Genomic DNA, 19,720 nt, shown 5'->3' with positions numbered 1-19,720 from the left:
GGAAGGGGAGAGAGAAAGGACACAACGTTGATCCAGATCCAGGAACTACAGCATATTCAGTCATCAACCAGGAAAGGAAAGCATGCGTTTCAGAACATCGAGATGTACATTTGCTCCCTGGGTTTTGAGAACTTTGTGTTGCTTTGATTTGATTTGGGACAGGTTCTTATTCTGCAGGCCTGGCTGGCCTGGTTTTTGGCTGTATAGCCTTGTCTGGCTCAAACTTGTGATACTCCCCCTGCCTCAGCTTCTCTAGTGCTAGGATTACAGGTATGGACTTATGGACCAACACACCCAGCTTTAAAGTTTTGTTTTGTTCTGTCTTGTTCTTTGAGATGAGGTTTCACTGGCTCCCAGCTTTCAGTGGTCAGAGCTTCACAAATCCCCAGTGTTCTCTCTGCATGTATGCCTGCAGGCCAGAAGAGGGCACCAGATCTCATTATAGATGGTCATGAGCCACCATGTGGTTGCTCAAAATTGAACTCAGGACCTTTGGAAGAGTGGCTGGCCGGTGCTCCTAACCTCTGAGCCATCTCTTCAGCCCTGGCTTATTTTTTATTCTTCATGCAAACTTCTGTATCACAAACTTGGATCCCCTGCTTATAACTAGCAGGCATATACTTCAGTTACTTATTAAGAAGCCCTTCTTGGGGCTGGTGAGATAGCACAGTGGGTAAGAGCACCCAACTGCTCTTCTGAAGGTCCGAAGTTCAAATCCCAGCAACCACATGGTGGCTCACAACCATCCGTAATGAGATCTGACTCCCTCTTCTGGAGTGAATGAAGACAACTACAGTGTACTTACATATAATAAAAATATATAAATCTTTAAAAAAAAAAAAAAAAAAAAACAGAAGCCCTTCTTAGCTCTTCTAGAAGAAGGCTAGGCTGACTTCATGACAGACTTCAAATTGGCAGTCCAAGAGACAAGGACTAAGAACTGGGCAAGTCCAGGCAAGTCAGTTACTAGAAAAAAAAAACCCAGGCTTCGGGCAGCTAGTCAGAAGCTGCCCTGCCACCTGGCCGGAGGCAAGGACAGTGGGTCAGCAGCAGTTTCCAGACTCCTTCAGCTCCTCAGCAACAGTTTCCAGACCTCAGTTTCCAGCCCCCATGCCCTGGTAATGGAATGGTCTTAAAGATGGAGTAAGATAAAGGTTGCCGACCCCCAGAATCCTCTAAGGTTTAAATCAGGCCTGAGAGCTCACTTGGTTGTCTCTCTATTCTGCTAATAGGAGACCCCAGCATGATGGGCTTCTGCAGAGTAAAACACTCTTTGAGTCCAGGGTATCATTCTTTGGCAAATCATGGATCCTTACACTAGAACACACAATTTAAAAGGACATTTCTTTTATTTTTAATTAAGAATAGGCATGTGTGTTTACATGCATGTTCATTCACACCACATTATATGCAGGCTTATGGAAGCTGGAAGAGGATGCTAGTCAGTGAGCTGGGCTTTCAGGCAGTGGTGAGTTACCCAGGGTCCAGGAACTAACTCATGCCCACTGTTTTAAGTTATAGGAAATGAGCCAATTCAAGACAGATTAGATTATATTAAATGCAGGTTTATAGGGAAGCTACTATTGGACAAGTTAACTGGCCCCAAGGACAAGCCCAGTGAAGTTACCATGGGGAGAGAGAAGGAAGGAAGGAGAGGGAGGGAGGGAGAAGAGAGAGAGGGAGAGAGAGGAGGAGGAACACAGAGAGAGCAAGAGAGAGCAAGAGAGAGAAGACTGAAATGTCTGGATTATATAGGGCCGAGCCTCCAAAGTCTGGATTATATAGGGGTAAGGGCAGTTCAGGGTTGGGGGCAGAGTATTCCAGGTAGGGACTGAGGGATGCTGGGAGAACCTGGAAGCCAGATCTACTTTGACATATAAAATATGCACCTCAGTCCCAGGGTCCCGAAACCAAACACTCACTGCAAGAGGACCAAGTACCCGTAATGTTATGTTTTATAACATGGTAGAATTGTGGCACAACACGGCAGCGGAGGGAATACCTTGGTGGGCCCATGCCAAGGTATCCTCCTGAGGAATCACACCATGGGACAGACCTATTTATTATGGAGAGAAGGGAGGGAGGGGAGCAGGGACCTGGAAAGGGGTAGACATGGAAACACACACACACACACACAGAGAGAAGAGAGAGAGAGAGAGAGAGAGAGAGAGAGAGAGAGAGAGAGAAGAGAGAGTGGGGTAGTGAACAGTCGTCTTATAAGTTGTCACACCTGGCTAACACTTGGCAGCAGGCAATGTCAGCTGTTGCTAGGTCACTGTCCCTAGGTTCCTGGGAGAAGCCTTGTGGAAGTGTCTGTAAGCCAATGTTGAACCAATGAGCCATCTCTCTAGCACCCAAGAGCTTACATAACCTAAGAGAATCCTAAAAGCCCTGAAAGGTCCTTCCTCACTGGCTACTCGTTCTCATTTCCCTTTGTGCTGGCTTGCTTCTTTTCTCTCCAGTCACAGATTCCATGGCTTAATCGCTAACTCCCCTCTCTCTGTCCACCTATCTAACTCCCCAGTAGCTTACCTAGCCCAGGAGGCTTAGGGACCACAAATATGCTGTACACTTTCCATTTCTGCCTCCATCCCAGACCCCACTATTGAGGCTGGGTCATGGGTTATGTAATTGGGTATCTAAAAGGCACCTCAAAATTAGCATGCACAGGGTTTGAGCTGTAGCTTAGTGGCAAAGGGCTTCATAGCAGGTGTAAGGCGGTGGGTTTGATCCCTAACATCCATCAAAATGACTCATGCCTTCAATCCTAGGAACACCCAGAGGAAGAGGAGATGGCTCTCTGAGTTCAGGCCAGCCTGGTCTACAGAGTGAGTTCCAGAACAGGCAGGATTAAACAACAACAATTCCAAACTGACCTGTGACTTTCAGATTCAACCCCATTTTGACTGCAGTTTCCCCTTCTCATTTAAGGAGAACTTTAGTGTTTTGATTGCTTGTGGGGATCCCTGCGCAAATGCTACTGCCAGCAGGGAAGTGGAAGGAGAAAGTCAGGAAAGGAAACCTGGCTCACCACGACTTAGTGAGCTGGTGTTTGTTCAAACTTCTGGGTTTTTGGTTTTTTTTTTTTCTTTTTCTTTTTCTTCTTTTTTTTTTTTTTTTTTTTTCCTTTTCTTTTTCCGAGACAGGGTTTCTCTGTGTAGCCCTGGCTGTCCTGGAACTCACTTTGTAGACCAGGCTGGCCTCGAACTCAGAAATCCGCCTGCCTCTGCCTCCCAAGTGCTGGGATTAAAGGCGTGCGCCACCACGCCCGGCTATTATAGACATATTTAAGTACAATATAATTTTGGAAAAGAATCTTCCTGTTAATAAAGCTTAGCATGATTAGACCAGAACTCTTTTGCAAAGTACACGTGACCTCTACCATGAGCATGAGTTCCACAGTTTAGAAGCCTAGGATGTGGTGTGGTCTCTGACCAAGGTCTTATAGAGGTCACCAGGCTATAGGGTGCGTGTAAAATCTCCCCTACGGATGGGTTCTATTGATAAAGAAACAAAGCTAAAAGTCTAGGGCAGGAGAGTCTGGGGGAGTCCAGTGAGGCCTGGCCTTCCAGAGAGCAAAGTTCACTAGGTTATTAACCTTATCTCTCCCCAGCCTTCTGGGTGGAAAACAGGTATGCACAGCCCCTGAAGAGAGAAGGCTGTGTGCTCAACACTCCTGGTTTCACCAGTGCTTATCTGTGAGCACAAGGACACTGTGCCCTCCACAGTCACTCATCTCAAAACCTCTGTCACCATCCTTCCCTTCTCTCCCTCCTCTCATCTGCCATATTCAATGCATCTGAAAATCTTGCGGGCTCTACTCCCAAAAACAGTCCTATAAGCTAGAATCTAGCCACCTTGTTTCCATCATTCTTGTCCCAGCTCCCATCTATACTGTCATAGCTTCTTCCACTCTCTGGCTTCCATTTAAGCCCATTTTTGTACAATTGCATTTGAGTGGAGACTAGGTGCATTGATTGACGGCACATACTCAGCTTAGAAAGGCTACATTGGTGAGCAGATGAAAGCCCTTACGGACCATGCAATCTTTCATCACAGGGCGTTTGATTTTGCAGGGCTCCTTCGCAAATGGAAAAGTAGGACTTCAAAGGCAAAAGAAGCGAGCAGCCCTGAGCTCCTGCAATAGAGGATCTCGTAGCTAAGGGGCTGCCTTCTTCTCTTGATCTGTTGCCTGGGGTTTGAGGTAGGAAATTCTCTGCTTTGGGTTATTAGTCATGCCCCAGCCTGTCATGGTTTTTCAGATGGATGGATTTGAAGCTTCCCGTAGGCAAAGTTTTAGCTACTTTATGGGTTACCTTTTTCTACTTCAACTTTATCCCTTCCAACCCCCAGCAGTAGATAGGAGAGACAGACTAGAGTGGAAAAGGTGAGTCAATATTACTAACTAGACTACTTCCTGCTGATTAGGGGTGTTGAGGGAGGCAACTTTGTTCTTCATTATCAGGAGTTTGCTAATCAGCAACCAGCAAACCAACAACCAGCTGACAACAGCAGCAGCAGCAGAAACCATCTGTAGCTGGCTGACAAAGTCACGCCCCTGCCAGAGCACTAAGCAAATCATCTGCTGCTGTGTCCCGTATCCCATATCTTGGATTAAAACAAAAACCTATTCACATAACTGGCCCTAAAACCCCCTGACCCTCTCTCAGCCTTCCCTTTTGAATCCCTCGCCATTCCTTTGTGCTAACCTCGGATACCCAGAAACATTTTCTACCAAGGACCTGCCAGTAGCCACACTGGGCTCGGACTCAGGAAAAAGATTCTCATTACCCTTCCTGTTATGTAACAGCTGTAAGGGGAAAGGTATCCTGGCAGTCCAGAGCCAAGGGATACTACAAAGTCATACTGACTACAAGCCTCACTCAAGAGATTTATTAGGAGGTAAAACCTCAGGAGGGTGGCTGCCTCTGCTCAGGCAAGCTGCAGCAGAGAACTGAGCAAAAAAGGGGAGTGGAGCCTTCCAGGGTGGAGATACCCAGGGTGGGGATTGGTGGGATTTCAAGTCCGGAACTTGAGGTCACCTCACAGATTGGTGGGGTTTCATGTCCTGAGTTTAGGCTTTTTGCTCTGCAGGATTGGGGTTGGGTCCAGCCATTAGAGCCAATGAAGGGTTCTGTGGATGGAACCTGGCAGTTGGAAGTTGAGAAGCCCCTATTTAAATGCTTGACCCACATTAAGTGGCACTATGAGGAGGTGTGGCCTTGTTGGAGGAAGTGTGTCACTGTGGAGGGCGGGCTTTGAGGTCTCCTATGCTCAAACTACACTCAGTGTGGTACACAGTCTCCTCCTTGTTGCCCGCAGATCAAGATCTAGAACTCTCAGCTCCTTCTCCAGTAACATGCCTGCTTGCACACCGCTATGCTTTGCATCATGATGCGATGCGAACCTCTGAACCCCTGAACCCATAAGCCAGGCCCAAGTAAATGTTTTCCTGTAGAAGAGTTGCCTTGTCATGGTGTCTCTTCATAGCAATGAAACTGAGAGAGGTCCTCAGGGGAGGGACTGGTCTCTCATGTGCCTCTAGGGGCTTACACCTGCCCCTCATTAAGATATGTTTATTCTTAGCCTGCTTGCAGGAGCCTCTGCTCGCACCCCAGACCTATTCATTAGGGACTCCATTTGTCCCAGTAGCCCTTTCATCTCTCTCCAGACTTACACCTTTTCCTTCTTCAGCCTGCTTGCAGAAGCCCTTCCTCTCACCACACTTCCATTCCCTAGGACTTCCTACTCTCAGGATGTTCAGATTTCATCTAAGCTCCGCCCCACAGTTACCTGGCAACAGCCATTTATGCCCAGCTACAGGGGCTGTTTGCTCCCTCCTCTCTCTCCCTCTCTCCCCCTCCCTCCTCCTCCCTCTTCCTCTCTCTCTCCCTCTTTCTCTGTTTCTCTCTTACCTTCCTGCTTCCTCTCTGTCCTCTTGCCCCTTCCCCTTCTCTACCCATTCCACTCCCCCCCCCCCTTGTGCTCATGGCCAGCCTCTACTTCTCTTCTCTCTGCTTTTCTCTGCCTCTACCACCCTCCTAGCTCCCCTCCCCATGCCCTAAATAAACTCTATTCTATACTATACCATCTTCTGCCTGGTCCCTCACGGGGAAGGGGTGCCTCAGCATGGGCCTGCCAAGGCATCCCTTCCCCCCACACCTCACCACACCTTTACCAAAACATATCCCTCCTCTCCTTATCTTTTTATAAACGCATCAATTACCCCTAGTGTAAATGTTACAGCTCAGACCAGTACCCTGGCAGTCAGGAGCCAAAGAATACAACACAACGGAGTCAAACTGTACAACAAACCTCACACAAGAAATTTATTGGGAGGAGTCTTAGTTAGGGTTTTATTGCTGTGAAGAGACACCATGACCATGGCAACTCTTAGAAAGAAAACACTTAATTAGAAGGGGCTTACAGTTTCAGAGGTTTAGTCCATTATCATCAAGGTGGGAAGCACGGTAGCAACTCTTCTTGGGAAGAGTTCTACATCTTGATCACCAGGCAGCAGTAGGAGACTGGGTACCATACTGGCATCGTTTGAGCATAAGAAACCTCAAAGCTTGCCCCATAGTGACACACTTCCTCCAACAAGGCCACACCCCCTAATAGTGCCACTCCCTATGAGCCAAGAATTTAAACTCCAGAGTCTGTGGAGGTCATTCCTATTCAAATTAGCAGAGGAGGGAAAAACCCTAATAGGGTGGCTGCCTGGGCTCCGGAGAGCATCAGAAGAGGCCTCAGCAGAGTTCGGGGTTTCTATATGGTTGGTGTCTTAGGGGCAGGGATGGAGCTTTCCAGTGTGGCCCGGGATTGGAGGGATTTTGTGTCCTGATCTTGGGGCAAATTTAGGGGCTGATGGGATTTTGTTTTCCTGTAGGGCAGGGCCTGGCCACTCTTCTGCTTTGAGGGCCTGGGAAGCCCATTACAGCCCTTAGAAAACAGCCTATCCTGCCATTAGGGAAGTCTAGGGGCGGGCCTCAGCAGCTGGAGCTCATCAGGCCGAAGCCAGGCCAGCAGAAGCCCAGCCACTCGCATGCCTTAAGGGTTTTTAAGTTTGGGAAGTGAATTTCTGCCCACTGCAAGAATGCAGCTTGAGTTGCGTGAAGAGCTAACATCTAGCTCTTTCCATAGCACCTCTCAGCCTCCTTTCTACCACACACTGACATGCAGAATTTGGGACCCCCTCGCAGCCACCAAACCTGCCTAGGATCCAGAGAGGACAACCACAACCAAAAAACACAGCACCCCTCTGCAGAAGAGAAAGACAAGACAAACACCACAAAGTACACCTCCAGAAGCTTAGACCTCACCAACAAACACAAAATATGAACAGGCAAGACAGTGTGCCTGTACCCAAAACCCAGCAACCTCACAGCACTAGGCCCCCAAAAACGCAATAGAAGCTGGGCAGTGGTGGCACATGCTCTCAATCCCAGCACTTAAGAGAGGCAGAGGGAGGCAGATCACTGAGGTCAAGGTCAGCCTGGTCTACAGAGTGAGTTCCAAGCCAGCCAAGGCTACACAGGGAAACCCTATCTTGAAAAGCAAAAACAATAAAAAGAACCAGAGGAGATGGATAGCTCCAAGGAAACAATGTTCTCCACACCCAACAAAGGACTGATACACAAATGAACTCACAAAGGCTGGGTTCTTCAATGATGTCTCAGGAATAGATAAACTATACTTCCATGTGGGCCCTATACCCAGGAGTGGTTGACAAACAGAAAATGAACTCAACTTTGTTTTTGCAAACTTTTGTTTTATATTGCGTTGTTTGGCCATTTTTTGTATCATTGGTCCTTTGCCATTTTGTGGAGTTGTTGTTCTTGTTGTTATGTGTGTTTGTTTTGTTTTGTTTTGTTTTTTATGAGAGAAGGAAGGGCATGAAGGTGGGTGGGTAAGGAGGTGTGGAGGGTCTTAGAGGAGTTGGAGAAGAGGAAAGCATGACCAAAATCTATTGTATGAAAATTTTTTTCAATTAAAAATATTTTTAGGCTGGACATGGTGACTCACGCCTTCAATCCCGGCACTTGGGAGGCAGAGGCAGGTGGATTTCTGAGTTCGAGGCCAGACTGGTCTACAGCATGAGTTCCAGGACAGCCAGGGCTATGCAGAGAAATCTTGTCTCAAAACAAACAAACAACAAACAAAAAATATTTTTTAAGGAAGCAGAGGCGGTTGGATCTCTGTAAGTTGGAAGCTAGCCTGGTCCACAGAGTAAATTTTGGCTCAGCCAGGCTGCACTTAGAAACCCTGTTTCAGAAAACAAAACAAAACAAAACAAAACAAAAAAACCAACCCCAAACAAACAAAAAGGTAAAGAAGTATCTACCCATCCATCCATCTGTAATCCACCCATCCATCCATCCATCCATCCATCCATCTATCTGTAATCCTTGCCCTCAGGAGGCAGAGGCAGGTGAACCTCTGAGTCTGGGGACCTAATGGACTACACAATCAGTTTCAGTACAGCCAGGGCTACACGGAGAAACCAACCCTTTGAGGTCAGAAGACCAACTCCAAGAAGGTGCCCTCAAATCACAAACTTGGGGTAGGCAGAACAGGACTATAACCCAAGGCCTTTAATTAGCACAAGGTAGTGTTACAGGTATTTATTTGCTCTCTAAGTGTTTTCTATTTTATTTACCAGCTGATAGAGTATAAATGACTTGCATGCGCTGTGTGTGTGTACTTGTACCTCCCTTGGGTCAAGTTCAGGCCAGTGATCCGTAGGACTTTCAGGGCTGAGGAATTGCTCTTCGTTAATCTGCCTACTGCAGGGTTACTCTTGTATAATTACATAGAATATAATTTTTTGGGTAAAGCAGCGATTCCGGAGAGGGCAAGAGAACGCGACAAAGGAAAATCTATTACGTTAGAAGATATTAGCGCCTATTTCGTGATGGTATCTCCAAATCATAGTGTGTTTGGATTTTTTTTTTTTTTTTTTTTTTTTTTTTTTTTTGAGTTCATTGACTCAAAACACACCTACACGAGAGTAGTTCTGGTTTTTTCACTTTCCTTTCCGATTGGCTGGAGACCTTCTTACCTTGATTGGCTAAAGCATTTGCCATTCGTCTTTCCGGAGCTATCACAGGAAGAAAAGGAAGAAAGGAGTGTCCTGAACGCAGCTATTTTATTGGCTCTGGTAGTAACACCGCTTAGTGCAAAAGCAACTCTAATTTGTGATTGGCTCTTTTGTCCGCCAGTCATACTACCGAAAACCAGTGTTCGCCTTGTAGTCTGCCTTCCTTACCTGATTGGCTGTGCTGTGAAGGCTGTGCGAACTCTGATTGGTCCGTTGCTCTGGCGCGGTCCGACCCGCCCGCACTCTGTTGCTGTGGTTGCAGGCCCCGCCCGTCCGTTCGCTGACAGCGAGGCTTCTCCTGGAGGGAAGCGGGTCCGTTGGTCGGTTCGGAGCGAGGCTGGCGCTGCCAGGCCCGCGCCTAGCCGTTGCCATGGCAGCCACCGGCGGGGGCGCGGACGACGAGTCGCGATCCGGCCGCTCGAGCTCGGACGGCGAGTGCGCGGTGGCGCCGGAGCCTTTGGCGGAAGCCGGAGGCCTGGTGTCTTTCGCGGACTTCGGCGTTTCGCTGGGCAGCGGCGCCGGCCTCCCGGGCCGGTCGGTGGGCAGGGCCCAGTCCTCGCTGCGCTACCTCCAGGTCCTGTGGCAGCAGGACGTCGAGCCTCGCGACGAACTGCGTTGCAAGATTCCCGCCGGGCGGTTGAGGCGTGCCGCCAGGCCCCACCGTCGGCTCGGGCCCACCGGCAAGGAGGTACACGGTGAGCTCAGCCAGGAACCCTGGGGTTGCTTGTGAGTGATCGCAGTGATCGTAGTGGTTCGAGCTGCGGAGGACCGTGTCTTCATCCACTTGTTCATCCCTGAATAAAAACTTTACACTCCCGAGGGTGGTTATTAGACAATAATGTGGGACAATGGAGAATACTTTTATAAGTAGAGGAGGGAGCCCAGAGCCAACTTGTGTGAATGCACAGATCTGAATCAGACTGCCCCACACTTGGCTCGTAGGCAACCTATAGTCACTTAGGGTCTCGGTTTTCTATTGTAGAATGGTACACTACCAGCCTTACTAGGGTGTTAAAAGTTAGGCAGGGTTCTGAACATATATTCTTCTTTTTCGAGGGGCCAAACACTTGTTTGATACATTTATTTATTTATTGGTCTTTCGAGACAGGGTTTCTCTGTGTAGCCCTGGCTGTCCTGGAACTCACTCTGTAGACCAGGCTGGCCTCGAACTCAGAAATCCGCCAGCCTCTGCCTCCCAAGTGCTGGGAATAAAGGCGTGCGCCACCACAGCTTGGCAAGAATGGAAAGTTTTAAGGTTTCTTTTTACACCTAACATCGTTTGACCTGGTATACTGGTGTTATAAAAATTAAAAGAGAATTTGAAACAAAACAAAACAGTGGTATATTGGACATGCAATTGTTATATCTAGTTTGCAACTTTTTGGGTCACTTTCTAACAGCTAAGGTATTGCTTCCTGTTAGTTCTCAAATAGAGGCGATGCCTTTGAAAGAGGGAAGGTTTCTGGTTAGGAATTATCAAGTTTGGTAAGTTGTTTAGGAGTGACCTGCTTTGAAGTCAGATCATAGAGGTTGACTGTGATCAGCTCAGAAAGGACTAAATAAACCCTCACACCCTTTCTGTCTTAAAAAAAATTAATCTCAAATTTCGTTATAACAGCTTGGAGCTGACAGGACAGTTCAGCTTTGTATTATAGATAATAGACTGAGACCCAGGATAAGTACCTGGCTTGCTCAAGGTCGCCAGCTACCACAAGTGGCAGCAATTAGATCTGGCTCCAGAAGTCAGATTTGCTACAGAAAGTGGCCTCTCCATGGCCCCGATCCAGTTTCTCCTTGTTGCTGGGCCAGTGTGTTCTATCCAGACGCCTTTGCTTCAGCCGGGACTGAAGGTGGAGCTGAGGAGAGGCTAGGGAGCCATGCACCTTCTGTTTTGTTCTGGTTTTTGTTTTGTTTTGTTTTGTTTTGTTTTTTAAACTGTCATTTCTCTCTCTATAGCTCTGAAGAGGCTGAGGGACTCTGCCAATGCCAACGACGTAGAAACAGGTGAGTGTGCCCAGGCGGACCTATGGGTGGATGGGGAAGGAAAAAGCCAAGCCCTACGTCCCCGGGCTGTCAGCCAGCTCGCCCTCACTCCCCTGGAGCAGGCTCACTACACTTACTCCTTGACTCTGACGTCACCGTGCAAAATGGAAGCATGGTACTAGCCTTCACCATGCTCCCCATCACTTGGGGTTTTCCTGGTCGTAGTGCTTATCACTCTGTGTGCTTCCTGATCCTAGCAACCATGTCAGCCTGTCTGTTTTGTTTTTTTGTTTTTTGTTTTTTTAACCTCCTGGGACTCAGCATAGCCCTCAGCAAAGAGCAAGTGCCCATTTTGGAACTTGTGGCTCCCAGGAATGAACACGCCACCTTGACTGACAAGTGGCAACCCTGGCTGCTCAGTAGCTGGTCCTTAGACCTGTTAGGTTTTGTTTTGTTTGTTTTGTTTTGTTTTGTTTTGTTTTCCCAAGATAGGGTCTATTTGTGTAGCCCTGGCTGTCCTGGAACTCACTCTGTAGACCAGGCTGTCCTCGAACTCAGAGATCTGCCTGCCTCCTGAGTGCTGTTTTAGACCTGTTATTAACAGGGCACCTGAGAATCATGGGTGGGGCTCCCTTCAGGACACTGAGACTGGCTTTCTATTGATGCTTCTAAGCATTCCCTAATTGAGGTACAGCATCAGACGTACAAGGACTACTTCTAGGACAAATACTAGTGCTACTGCTACTGACAATACCTCCCATGTGTCAGGGGAAATGGGGTGCTAGTTTACTGTGGCTGCTGTATTGTCAGACTTCTGTCACAGACTATTTAGACTGTGAGAGCTCTTTCTTGGCTCATAATTTCAGGTCTTTAGTCCTCACATTTTTTTCCTCCAATCGTACCTCAGTGTGGTGGAGTATGCCCTCAATCCCAGCCCTAGGGAGACATAGTTGGATCATAAATTAAAGCCAGTCGAGTCTACATAACAACCACTAAGTCGGCCTGGGATAGAGAGGGAGATAAAAATAGCAGGTTTGGCCTGGGGAATGGCTCAGTGGGTAAGAACACTTAGTGTAAAAGCCATAGGACCTGAGTTCAAATCCCCAGGGCCTGTGTGAAAAACTTAGTTATGGCTCACTGTCCTTGTAACCCCAGCCTTAGGGGACTGGAGACAGGTGGCTCCTAGGAGCTTGAAGGACAGCAAATGAACTGGAAGAGGAAGCTGCAGGTTCAAGGAGAGAGACCTTGAGTTATAAAAAGATAGCAAGTGGCTCATAATCCCTGATGTCATCCTCTGGTGCTCCTCTGCTCTCCGCATGCACACATCGTGAACATATAAGCTGTCACCACTGATGGCAAGCCCGTGGTTATGGGACCCGCTTCCGGCAGGTGTGGGGCTACCTCAGGAACCTGCTTCTAGATGGTCCCCTTACCTTTGGTACAGCAGTTGTCAGCAGGCCCAGGACCTGGGGGGAGGGGGGGCTGCCCCACTACTCAGCTTTATCTGTTGGCCATGAAGTTTAATGGTTTAGGATGTTTGAACATCACCTTAGAAAGTCTTACCAAAAAAGAAAAAAAAACATTTTTTAATGTTTCTTATTTGGGGGGCAAGTGTCATGGTGGGCTTATGGATGTCAGAGGACAGCTTGTGGGTACTTACACCCTCCTTCTACCACGTGCAATTGAACATCAGTACCCACTGAGCCTTCCTGTTCACCCAGCTGTGCCCCCCCCTCCTTTTTTAAATGTCTCTAGTACGTGGCAAGAGAATAGGGTTCTGGCTAGTGGATATCCGTTTAGCCTTGAACTTGTGACTCTCCTCCCTCTGTCTCAGCCAGTCATCAACACTAACTGAGCAGGCACTTACAGGGAGGGCACCACGCCTCGCACCAAAGCTCTCTGCCTGTGAAATAGCTGAGGAAGAAGACTGTAAAGTAACAACCGGATCAGAACCCAGACTGAACACAAACCACAGCAGCGAGAGGCTTTGTTTCATGTCTCCTGGCTCACTGTGGCCCCTGAGCCTTACGCTGTCTCGCTGGGCAAAGTGTCCTGGTCTGTGATGTGGCTGTGACACCTCGCTGGGCTACGGTGAGGCTAATGCCTGGCCAGGACTCTGAGTATACTGTACAGCGAGGACCACAGCCTCTTGCTGTTCAGGACCAGGATGAACATGGGAGAGATGTGGGAGAGAAAGAAGGGGCTGACTCAGCTCGGGAGAGACATGTGGACAGGAAGCAGTTCTTCTGGCTGCAGGGACTCAGATCCCTGACAAAAAGAGCCTATAATGTCACTGACTCAAAAATGACTGGCAGCAATTTTCCCCACTTGCGTGAACACGGTCATTAGTGTGTAATGTCTTCCCCTTTACAGGGCCTCTCGCTGTTAGGGATGAAGTACCACATCCATTATCCCATCATGGCAGTGCCGCAGATAGGCAGGGCAGGACGCTGCTGCCCATTTTCTGGTGACTGCAAGTCCAGGCTTTCATGCCTTCCCAGCGCATCCCCTCCTACCGCCTCACACTGTAGGCTGTGCAGTTCTTTCTTGCTTACCTTAGCCTGGGATTCTGTGTGTCCCCAGGGCTTGTGCTCTTTCCCCTTCAAAGTGCTGCTGCTTCTTGACAACCAGGCAAGTCCCAGCCAGTGGCTTGGACAGCTGTGTCCAGATGGGATGCATATGTATCTGAGCAGAGACAAAGGGATGGAGTCACAGCCTATACAGAATTACTGTGACTCTTCATGTCCCACCATGGAGATAACCCCTTCTGATGCCTAGAGACAGAGCTTAAACACAGGGTCTGCCGGGCAGTGGTGATGCACGACTTTAATCCCAGCTCTTGGGAGGCAGAGGCAGATGGATTTCTGAGTTCGAGGACAGCCAGGACTACACAGAGAAACCCTGTCTCGAAAAAGCAAAACAAAACAGAAAACCAGAGTCCACGGCCATTCCCATATGAGAGTTCCTCACAGGGCTAGAAGGGCCAGCATCCAGGAGGGACCAACCTTCCTGTGAACTGTGGATGGCTCATCTGGAGGGGCCCTTGAGCATCGTCCATCCCTAAGGACTGCAGCATAGCTAACACGCCTGCTTTATCACCCTTCTCCTCCCTCCCCCATCCTGGTTGTCAGTGCAGCAGCTGCTGGAAGATGGGGCGGATCCCTGCGCAGCGGATGATAAAGGCAGAACTGCCCTCCATTTTGCTTCCTGCAATGGCAATGACCAGATTGGTGAGTCCTGGGAGGCAACAGGAGCAGGTCACAGGCAGTAACAGTTTCTAAGCAGTAGGGGAGGAAGTGCTGGAGAAACTGAGTTCTATATCCTGTACCAAAAGAAAATAGAAGACTGTCTCATGGGCAGCTAGGAGGAGGGTCTCAAAGCTCATCCCCATAGTGACACACTTTTTCCAACAAGGCCACACCTACTCCAACAAGGCCACAGCTCCTAATAGTGCCACTCCCTGGGTCAAGCATATTCAAACCACCACACTAGCCCTCTTTTGGTTTTGTTTTGTTTTTTCTTTCTTTTTTTTAAAAGGTTTATTTATTATTTTATGTATGTGAGTACACTGTAGCTGTTGTGAGCCTTCATGTGATTGTTGGGAATTGAATTTTTAGAACCTCTGCTAGCTCTGGTCAAACCTGCTTGCTCTGGTCAACTCTCCTGACTCAGTCCCTGGTCTCTCTGGCCCAAAGATTGATTGATTGATTGATTGATTATTACACATAAGTACACTGTAGCTGACTTCAGACACACCAGAAGGAGGTGTCAGATCTCATTACGGGTGGTTGTGAGCCACCATGTGGTTGCTGGGATTTGAACTCAGCACCTTTGAAAGAGCAGTCAGTGCTCTTAACTGCTGAGCCATCTCACCAGCTCCTTGTTTTGTTTTCAAGACAGGGTTTCTCTGTGTAGCCCTGGCTGTCCTAGAACTCCCTCTGTAGATCAGACTGGCCTTAAAATCAGAGATCCTTCTGCCTCTGCCTCCTTAGTGCTGAGATTAATGCTGTGTGCCACCACTGCTCAGCTTTACTTTTTATTTTAAGAAAGGATCTTAGTAAGTTGTCCAGGTGGCCTTGAGCTTGAAACCCTCTAGCCTTAGTCCCCTGAATAGCTAGAATCACAGACCTGAGCCACTACGGCCCAGCTACGGCTCCATGCGGCTCTTTCCTATTGTTAGTGGGTTTTTCTATGTGTGACTCTTTATAACTTTTTGTCTACCCCACAAAGATAGCCATCTCCTTCTAGAAAGGTTACTCTTTACATTTCATCTATGACCAGTCCCTCTGGAATTAGCTTTTGTTTTGTGAGCCTTAGCCTGGCCTCCCTGTACAATGTCCTTATTCCAAGGTGATTCTAGCTGGTGATTGGCAAGCCCTGGAACCGTGAGGTAGCCTGGGGCTGCTAAAGAGGAGCTTGTTCCTGGAGTGCAGCGTCATCTCTGCCTGGCTCTCACGGCAGCTCGCCACTGCAGGGGGAATAGGAAATGCCTTCAGGAGACCTCTCCTCAGTCAGATAGGACCGAGAGGCCAGGAGACCCTCCTAGAGTCCTTGGTTCCTGACCCCCGCGTCCTGCACCCTATATGCCACAACATGTGGGCCATGTCTGGACTCTGCACTCCACTGCAATGGAGATGGCTGGTTTCTTTGAAGACAGAAAGGCACAGTCATCAGTGAGACTGTTGGCTCAGCTTGTGGTCCCTAACCTCTGAGCCCTGATGTCCACATTACCACGGAACACCCTGGCCTCATCCTCAGACTTAGGAACATTTATAGTCATTAGAGCAAGGATGATCCTACAGATACTGGCCAGCAAAGCGACTCTGAGCCCCCAAAGAAAAGGTGACATGAAGCTCTTCAACCTGGTACTGTGTTCCAGGTGGCCCTGTAGTTGGGAGTGATGGGATGAGATGAGGTCTGTCCCTGAGGAGTGGGGACATCCAAGGCCGTGTATAGCTAAGGTGACACTAGTGACAGGACAGGGAAGAAGCCAGAAATTTCCACTTTACTCCACATTCCAAGCAAATCTCTCCTGGCTTCGGGGTGAGGCTAGTTGGGGGGAACCTCTAACAGTATATTGTGGGTTTTTGTATCTTCAGTGCAGCTGCTCCTGGACCATGGGGCTGACCCCAACCAACAGGATGGTCTGGGCAACACGCCATTGCACCTGGGTAAGTCCTCCAAAGCCGCCACCAGCAAGACTTCTAACATGTGAAGCCTAGGTCACGACAGGCTCTCTGCAGGGTCTCCTAGCATCCTGGCCTGGCCTGCGCCATAAGTATGCACTCCCCACAGCCTCTGTCCCATGGACCATCCTTTCCCAGGATGTGTGTGTACTTGTCAGGGCTGTTGTGCACCCTGGACTGGCTGCAGACAGCTCTGCTAGGCAGTGGGTTGTGAGCCCTTTAGCTGCCCCAGCCTTGCTGCTCACTTGCCCTATCAATTATAGTGAGTCCTAGCTCCATGCCTCAGTTTCCCCAGCTGCCCAGGGGGAAAGCTGGACTTGGTCTGAGTCCTACTCAGTAGGGCATCCTGCCCTGGTGACATGGTCCCAGGAGGTAACACGGCACAGCCCCACTCAGAGACTCGGCTGTTCTTCCCTTGATCCCTGAAGTGGTCCTTAAGTCTCTCTCCTTTCACAGCGGCCTGCACCAACCATGTTCCTGTCATCACCACACTGCTTCGAGGAGGTATGTGCCCTTCCCCGTCCCCTGCTTGCCTGTTTCTCCATCTCATCGCCAGCATGCCTCCACTGCCTGTTCCCACAGGGGCCCGTGTAGATGCCCTAGACAGAGCTGGCCGCACACCCCTACACCTGGCCAAGTCGAAGCTGAACATCCTACAGGAGGGTCATTCCCAGTGTCTGGAGGCCGTCCGCCTGGAGGTGAAGCAGGTGAGTGATTCCTCCTGGTGGGCACCAGGCTTAGCAGACAGCCTGTCTCTGCTAGGGCTCCCAGTCTAAGCCACTGACCCCCATTATCCCTGCTCCTCCGTTGTGTGTTGTGGTGAACTAGTTAAACCACTTTGGCTCAGGGTGGGGGTGCACCCCCAATGCACCCACCCAAGAACTCTGCATCTGCAAATGAAACATACACACACACACACACACACACTATACACATGCCAGCTAATTTTGATATGCGTTGACTAGCTCAATGGCTGAGCATTTGTAATCCTCCCCACCTAACACCTCCGAAATCTGTTTTTTTGTCTTTGCTGCCCTGTTACTTTCTGGGCAGTCCCACCCCCAACCCCCATAGGACTATTTTCCATTTCCACCTTTGTGCTAGATGAGTTTTCATCTGCAGCTCTCAAGTCTAACCCTTCTCCCTCCAGGTCATGGCAGTTCTCCCCCTCCTTTCCTCTCTCTTAGTCCCTTGCCCCATCCCCCTGCCCTGCCATTGGCTGTATGGCAATTCCTTACTATCAATCAAAGGTAGCTGGGGGCAGGGACCCTCGGGTCTGGAAGCACAGCATTTGGGAGCCGAAATAAGACAAAGCATTAGAACCGATGTAGTTACAGTACCAGTGGCGCCTTACCTGCGCCTGCCCGCTAGCCTGCGGCCCCTACCTCCTTCCAGATCATCCACATGCTACGCGAGTACCTGGAGCGCCTGGGGCGGCATGAGCAGCGAGAACGGCTAGATGACCTCTGCACCCGCCTCCAGATGACAAGTACCAAAGAACAGGTGAGCTGCAGCCACAGGACCAGGCAGGGACCTCAGCCAGTCCAGCCCTGCTCCAGTGCAGCCAGACCCATGTATCAAAAAAGACAGGACCTAGGGTGTTGCCACCACCGTGACCCTCCCAGCCTCTGCTTACATCCTTGAAGCTGAAGTGGCTGGTGGGTGCTCAAGTCTCTATTCTCAGGGGCAGTGCCAGACCACGTGATGTCCAGGATGAACCCATAGAGAGAAAGGTTGGTATCAGGGCCCTTCACTGGTCAAGGACTCTGCTGAGCACAACATAGAAGTCTCCGACCCCCATCCTGCTCATCAAAATATCACAAGGGGAAGCACTTGCATGCCCTGAAGAGGGGCAATGCCCGTGCTCCCTGCCCAGTGTGATACCCGTGGATCAGCCTGGCTATCTCCCTGCAGGTGGATGAAGTGACGGACCTCTTGGCCAGCTTCACCTCCCTCAGTCTGCAGATGCAGAGTATGGAGAAGAGGTAGCAAGGGAGGCTGCTCCTTGCTTTGCCGCCGCCCTCCTGCCCTCTGAGCTCGCTACCGGGAAAGCCCAGGGAACTCTGGAGTTCACCTTGCCCTTGCCCTTAGATGCCGAGGGCAGAACTGACAGTCTGCGTCATCTCTCTGGGTCGGGACCACAGCCCCTGCTCCTGCTGCATAATGCCAGCCTCTGTAGCCACATTCCAGGCCCACACGTGCTGTTGTAGCAGACACCACTCCTCCCGTGGCCTCCCTGTGCCCACAGCACACCTCAGAGCCCTCTAGTTCTTCCCAGCCATGGGCTCTGTTCCTGTCATCTGGCTGACACTCTGAGGCCACCCGGGCTGCTTTGGGTCTCTAAGCTTGTCCTGCCCCTTACACCAGCACTTCAGTGTAGCCCTGCTCCTTCCTTCCAAGGAAACACTGCACTGTCTCTGAGCAGAAGAGGGACATTGCTCAAGATTAGGAAGGACCTGGTTTAGCCCAAAGAAAGCTCTGCAGCTCCTTCCCCCGCAATCACTGAAACACTACGAATGGGCGTCCGTTTTGCAGCCCAGTTCTCAGTGATTGATAGTGGGTCATGGGCTCAGGTCCTTATCCCAGGATCCTCTAAGCCTTAGGTGTTGTGGCAAGAGTCTGTACAGATATATAACTAGAGGTATTCAGCTGAGAGGGTCCTGGATCACCTAGGTGAGCTGGGTATCACTCCAGGGAGCCCTGGAGGAGGAGGCAGGAGGTGACTGGCACCATGTGGATGTGAGATGTTGAGAAAGAAGCTGGGAGCCGGCAGAGGACAGGCAGTGGGTCCCTCGGAACCTCCAGCAGGGACTGGCTCTGCTGACAGATACACCAGAGCCCAGCCAGACATGTTTTTATTTCTGGCCTCCACAATTGTGAAAAGAAATCTGTTGGTTAAGCTGGTTGTTGTTTTTTGTGTTTTTGTTTCCGTTTGGTTTGGTTTTTTGGGGGGTGAGGGGTGAGCATTGGCTTCTTGTAGTAGCAACAGGAAATGAGAAAGTGGGGCCCAGATTCATTGCAGAGGTCTCAGGTCTACTGAACCTGTCTGACCTAGCCTATCCCAAAGGAGACATACCTGGGGTATATTCGGGGGTGGAGGGCAGCACAAATCTTCACCTACGAGGTGCTCCCTCTAGACAGGGATTCATTTGGCCAACAGCTTCTAGGCTCCCAGTCCATGACTGGCCTGGCATTGTCCCACTTTCTCTCCAAGCTGGAAGCCCTGGCTACTGGCAGAGGAGAGCCTGTCTTCAAATGCCAGCTTGGTACTGAACTGACACTCAGCCACTCCCCAGACCCTGGAGGAAGAATTGGGTGACATTTCTACCCCTAGCTCTCTGCAGGGAGGAAAACCCCAAATCTCCTATGTTAGTAGGCTTGGGAGGGCAAAGTGCTTCAGCAACCTCAAGGTCTGGGAGGGGCAGCCACTGTCCCTGCTGAGTGACAAGAA

The 19,720-nt window shown here is 49.7% G+C and overlaps 1 protein-coding gene across 6 annotated transcripts; it reads left to right on the top strand.

Annotated features, from left to right (window-relative positions):
• The first annotated feature begins 9,340 nt into the window (after positions 1–9,340).
• On the top strand, positions 9,341–19,174 carry Ankrd54 (ankyrin repeat domain 54). Of its 6 annotated transcripts, none has more exons than XM_030248498.1 (9): positions 9,342–9,795; positions 11,057–11,104; positions 14,215–14,313; positions 16,183–16,254; positions 16,726–16,773; positions 16,852–16,976; positions 17,641–17,772; positions 17,954–18,002; positions 18,184–19,172. In XM_030248498.1, exons 1-8 carry the CDS (start codon positions 9,471–9,473, stop codon positions 17,972–17,974), a joined length of 870 nt encoding a protein of 289 aa, XP_030104358.1. In that variant the 5' UTR covers positions 9,342–9,470; the 3' UTR covers positions 17,975–18,002; positions 18,184–19,172. The 6 variants fall into 6 exon arrangements, with proteins under 6 accessions (XP_011243886.1, XP_030104358.1, NP_001365918.1 ...); NM_001378989.1 differs by having other exon boundaries at positions 9,350–9,795; positions 17,665–17,772; positions 18,184–19,168; NM_001378988.1 differs by lacking the exon at positions 17,954–18,002 and having other exon boundaries at positions 9,350–9,795; positions 18,184–19,168.
• The last annotated feature ends 546 nt before the right edge of the window (positions 19,175–19,720 follow it).

Source organism: Mus musculus, chromosome 15, assembly GCF_000001635.26.
Source record: "Mus musculus strain C57BL/6J chromosome 15, GRCm38.p6 C57BL/6J".
Classification (NCBI taxonomy): domain Eukaryota; kingdom Metazoa; phylum Chordata; class Mammalia; order Rodentia; family Muridae; genus Mus; species Mus musculus.
This window is presented reverse-complemented; position numbering and strand designations above follow the sequence as displayed.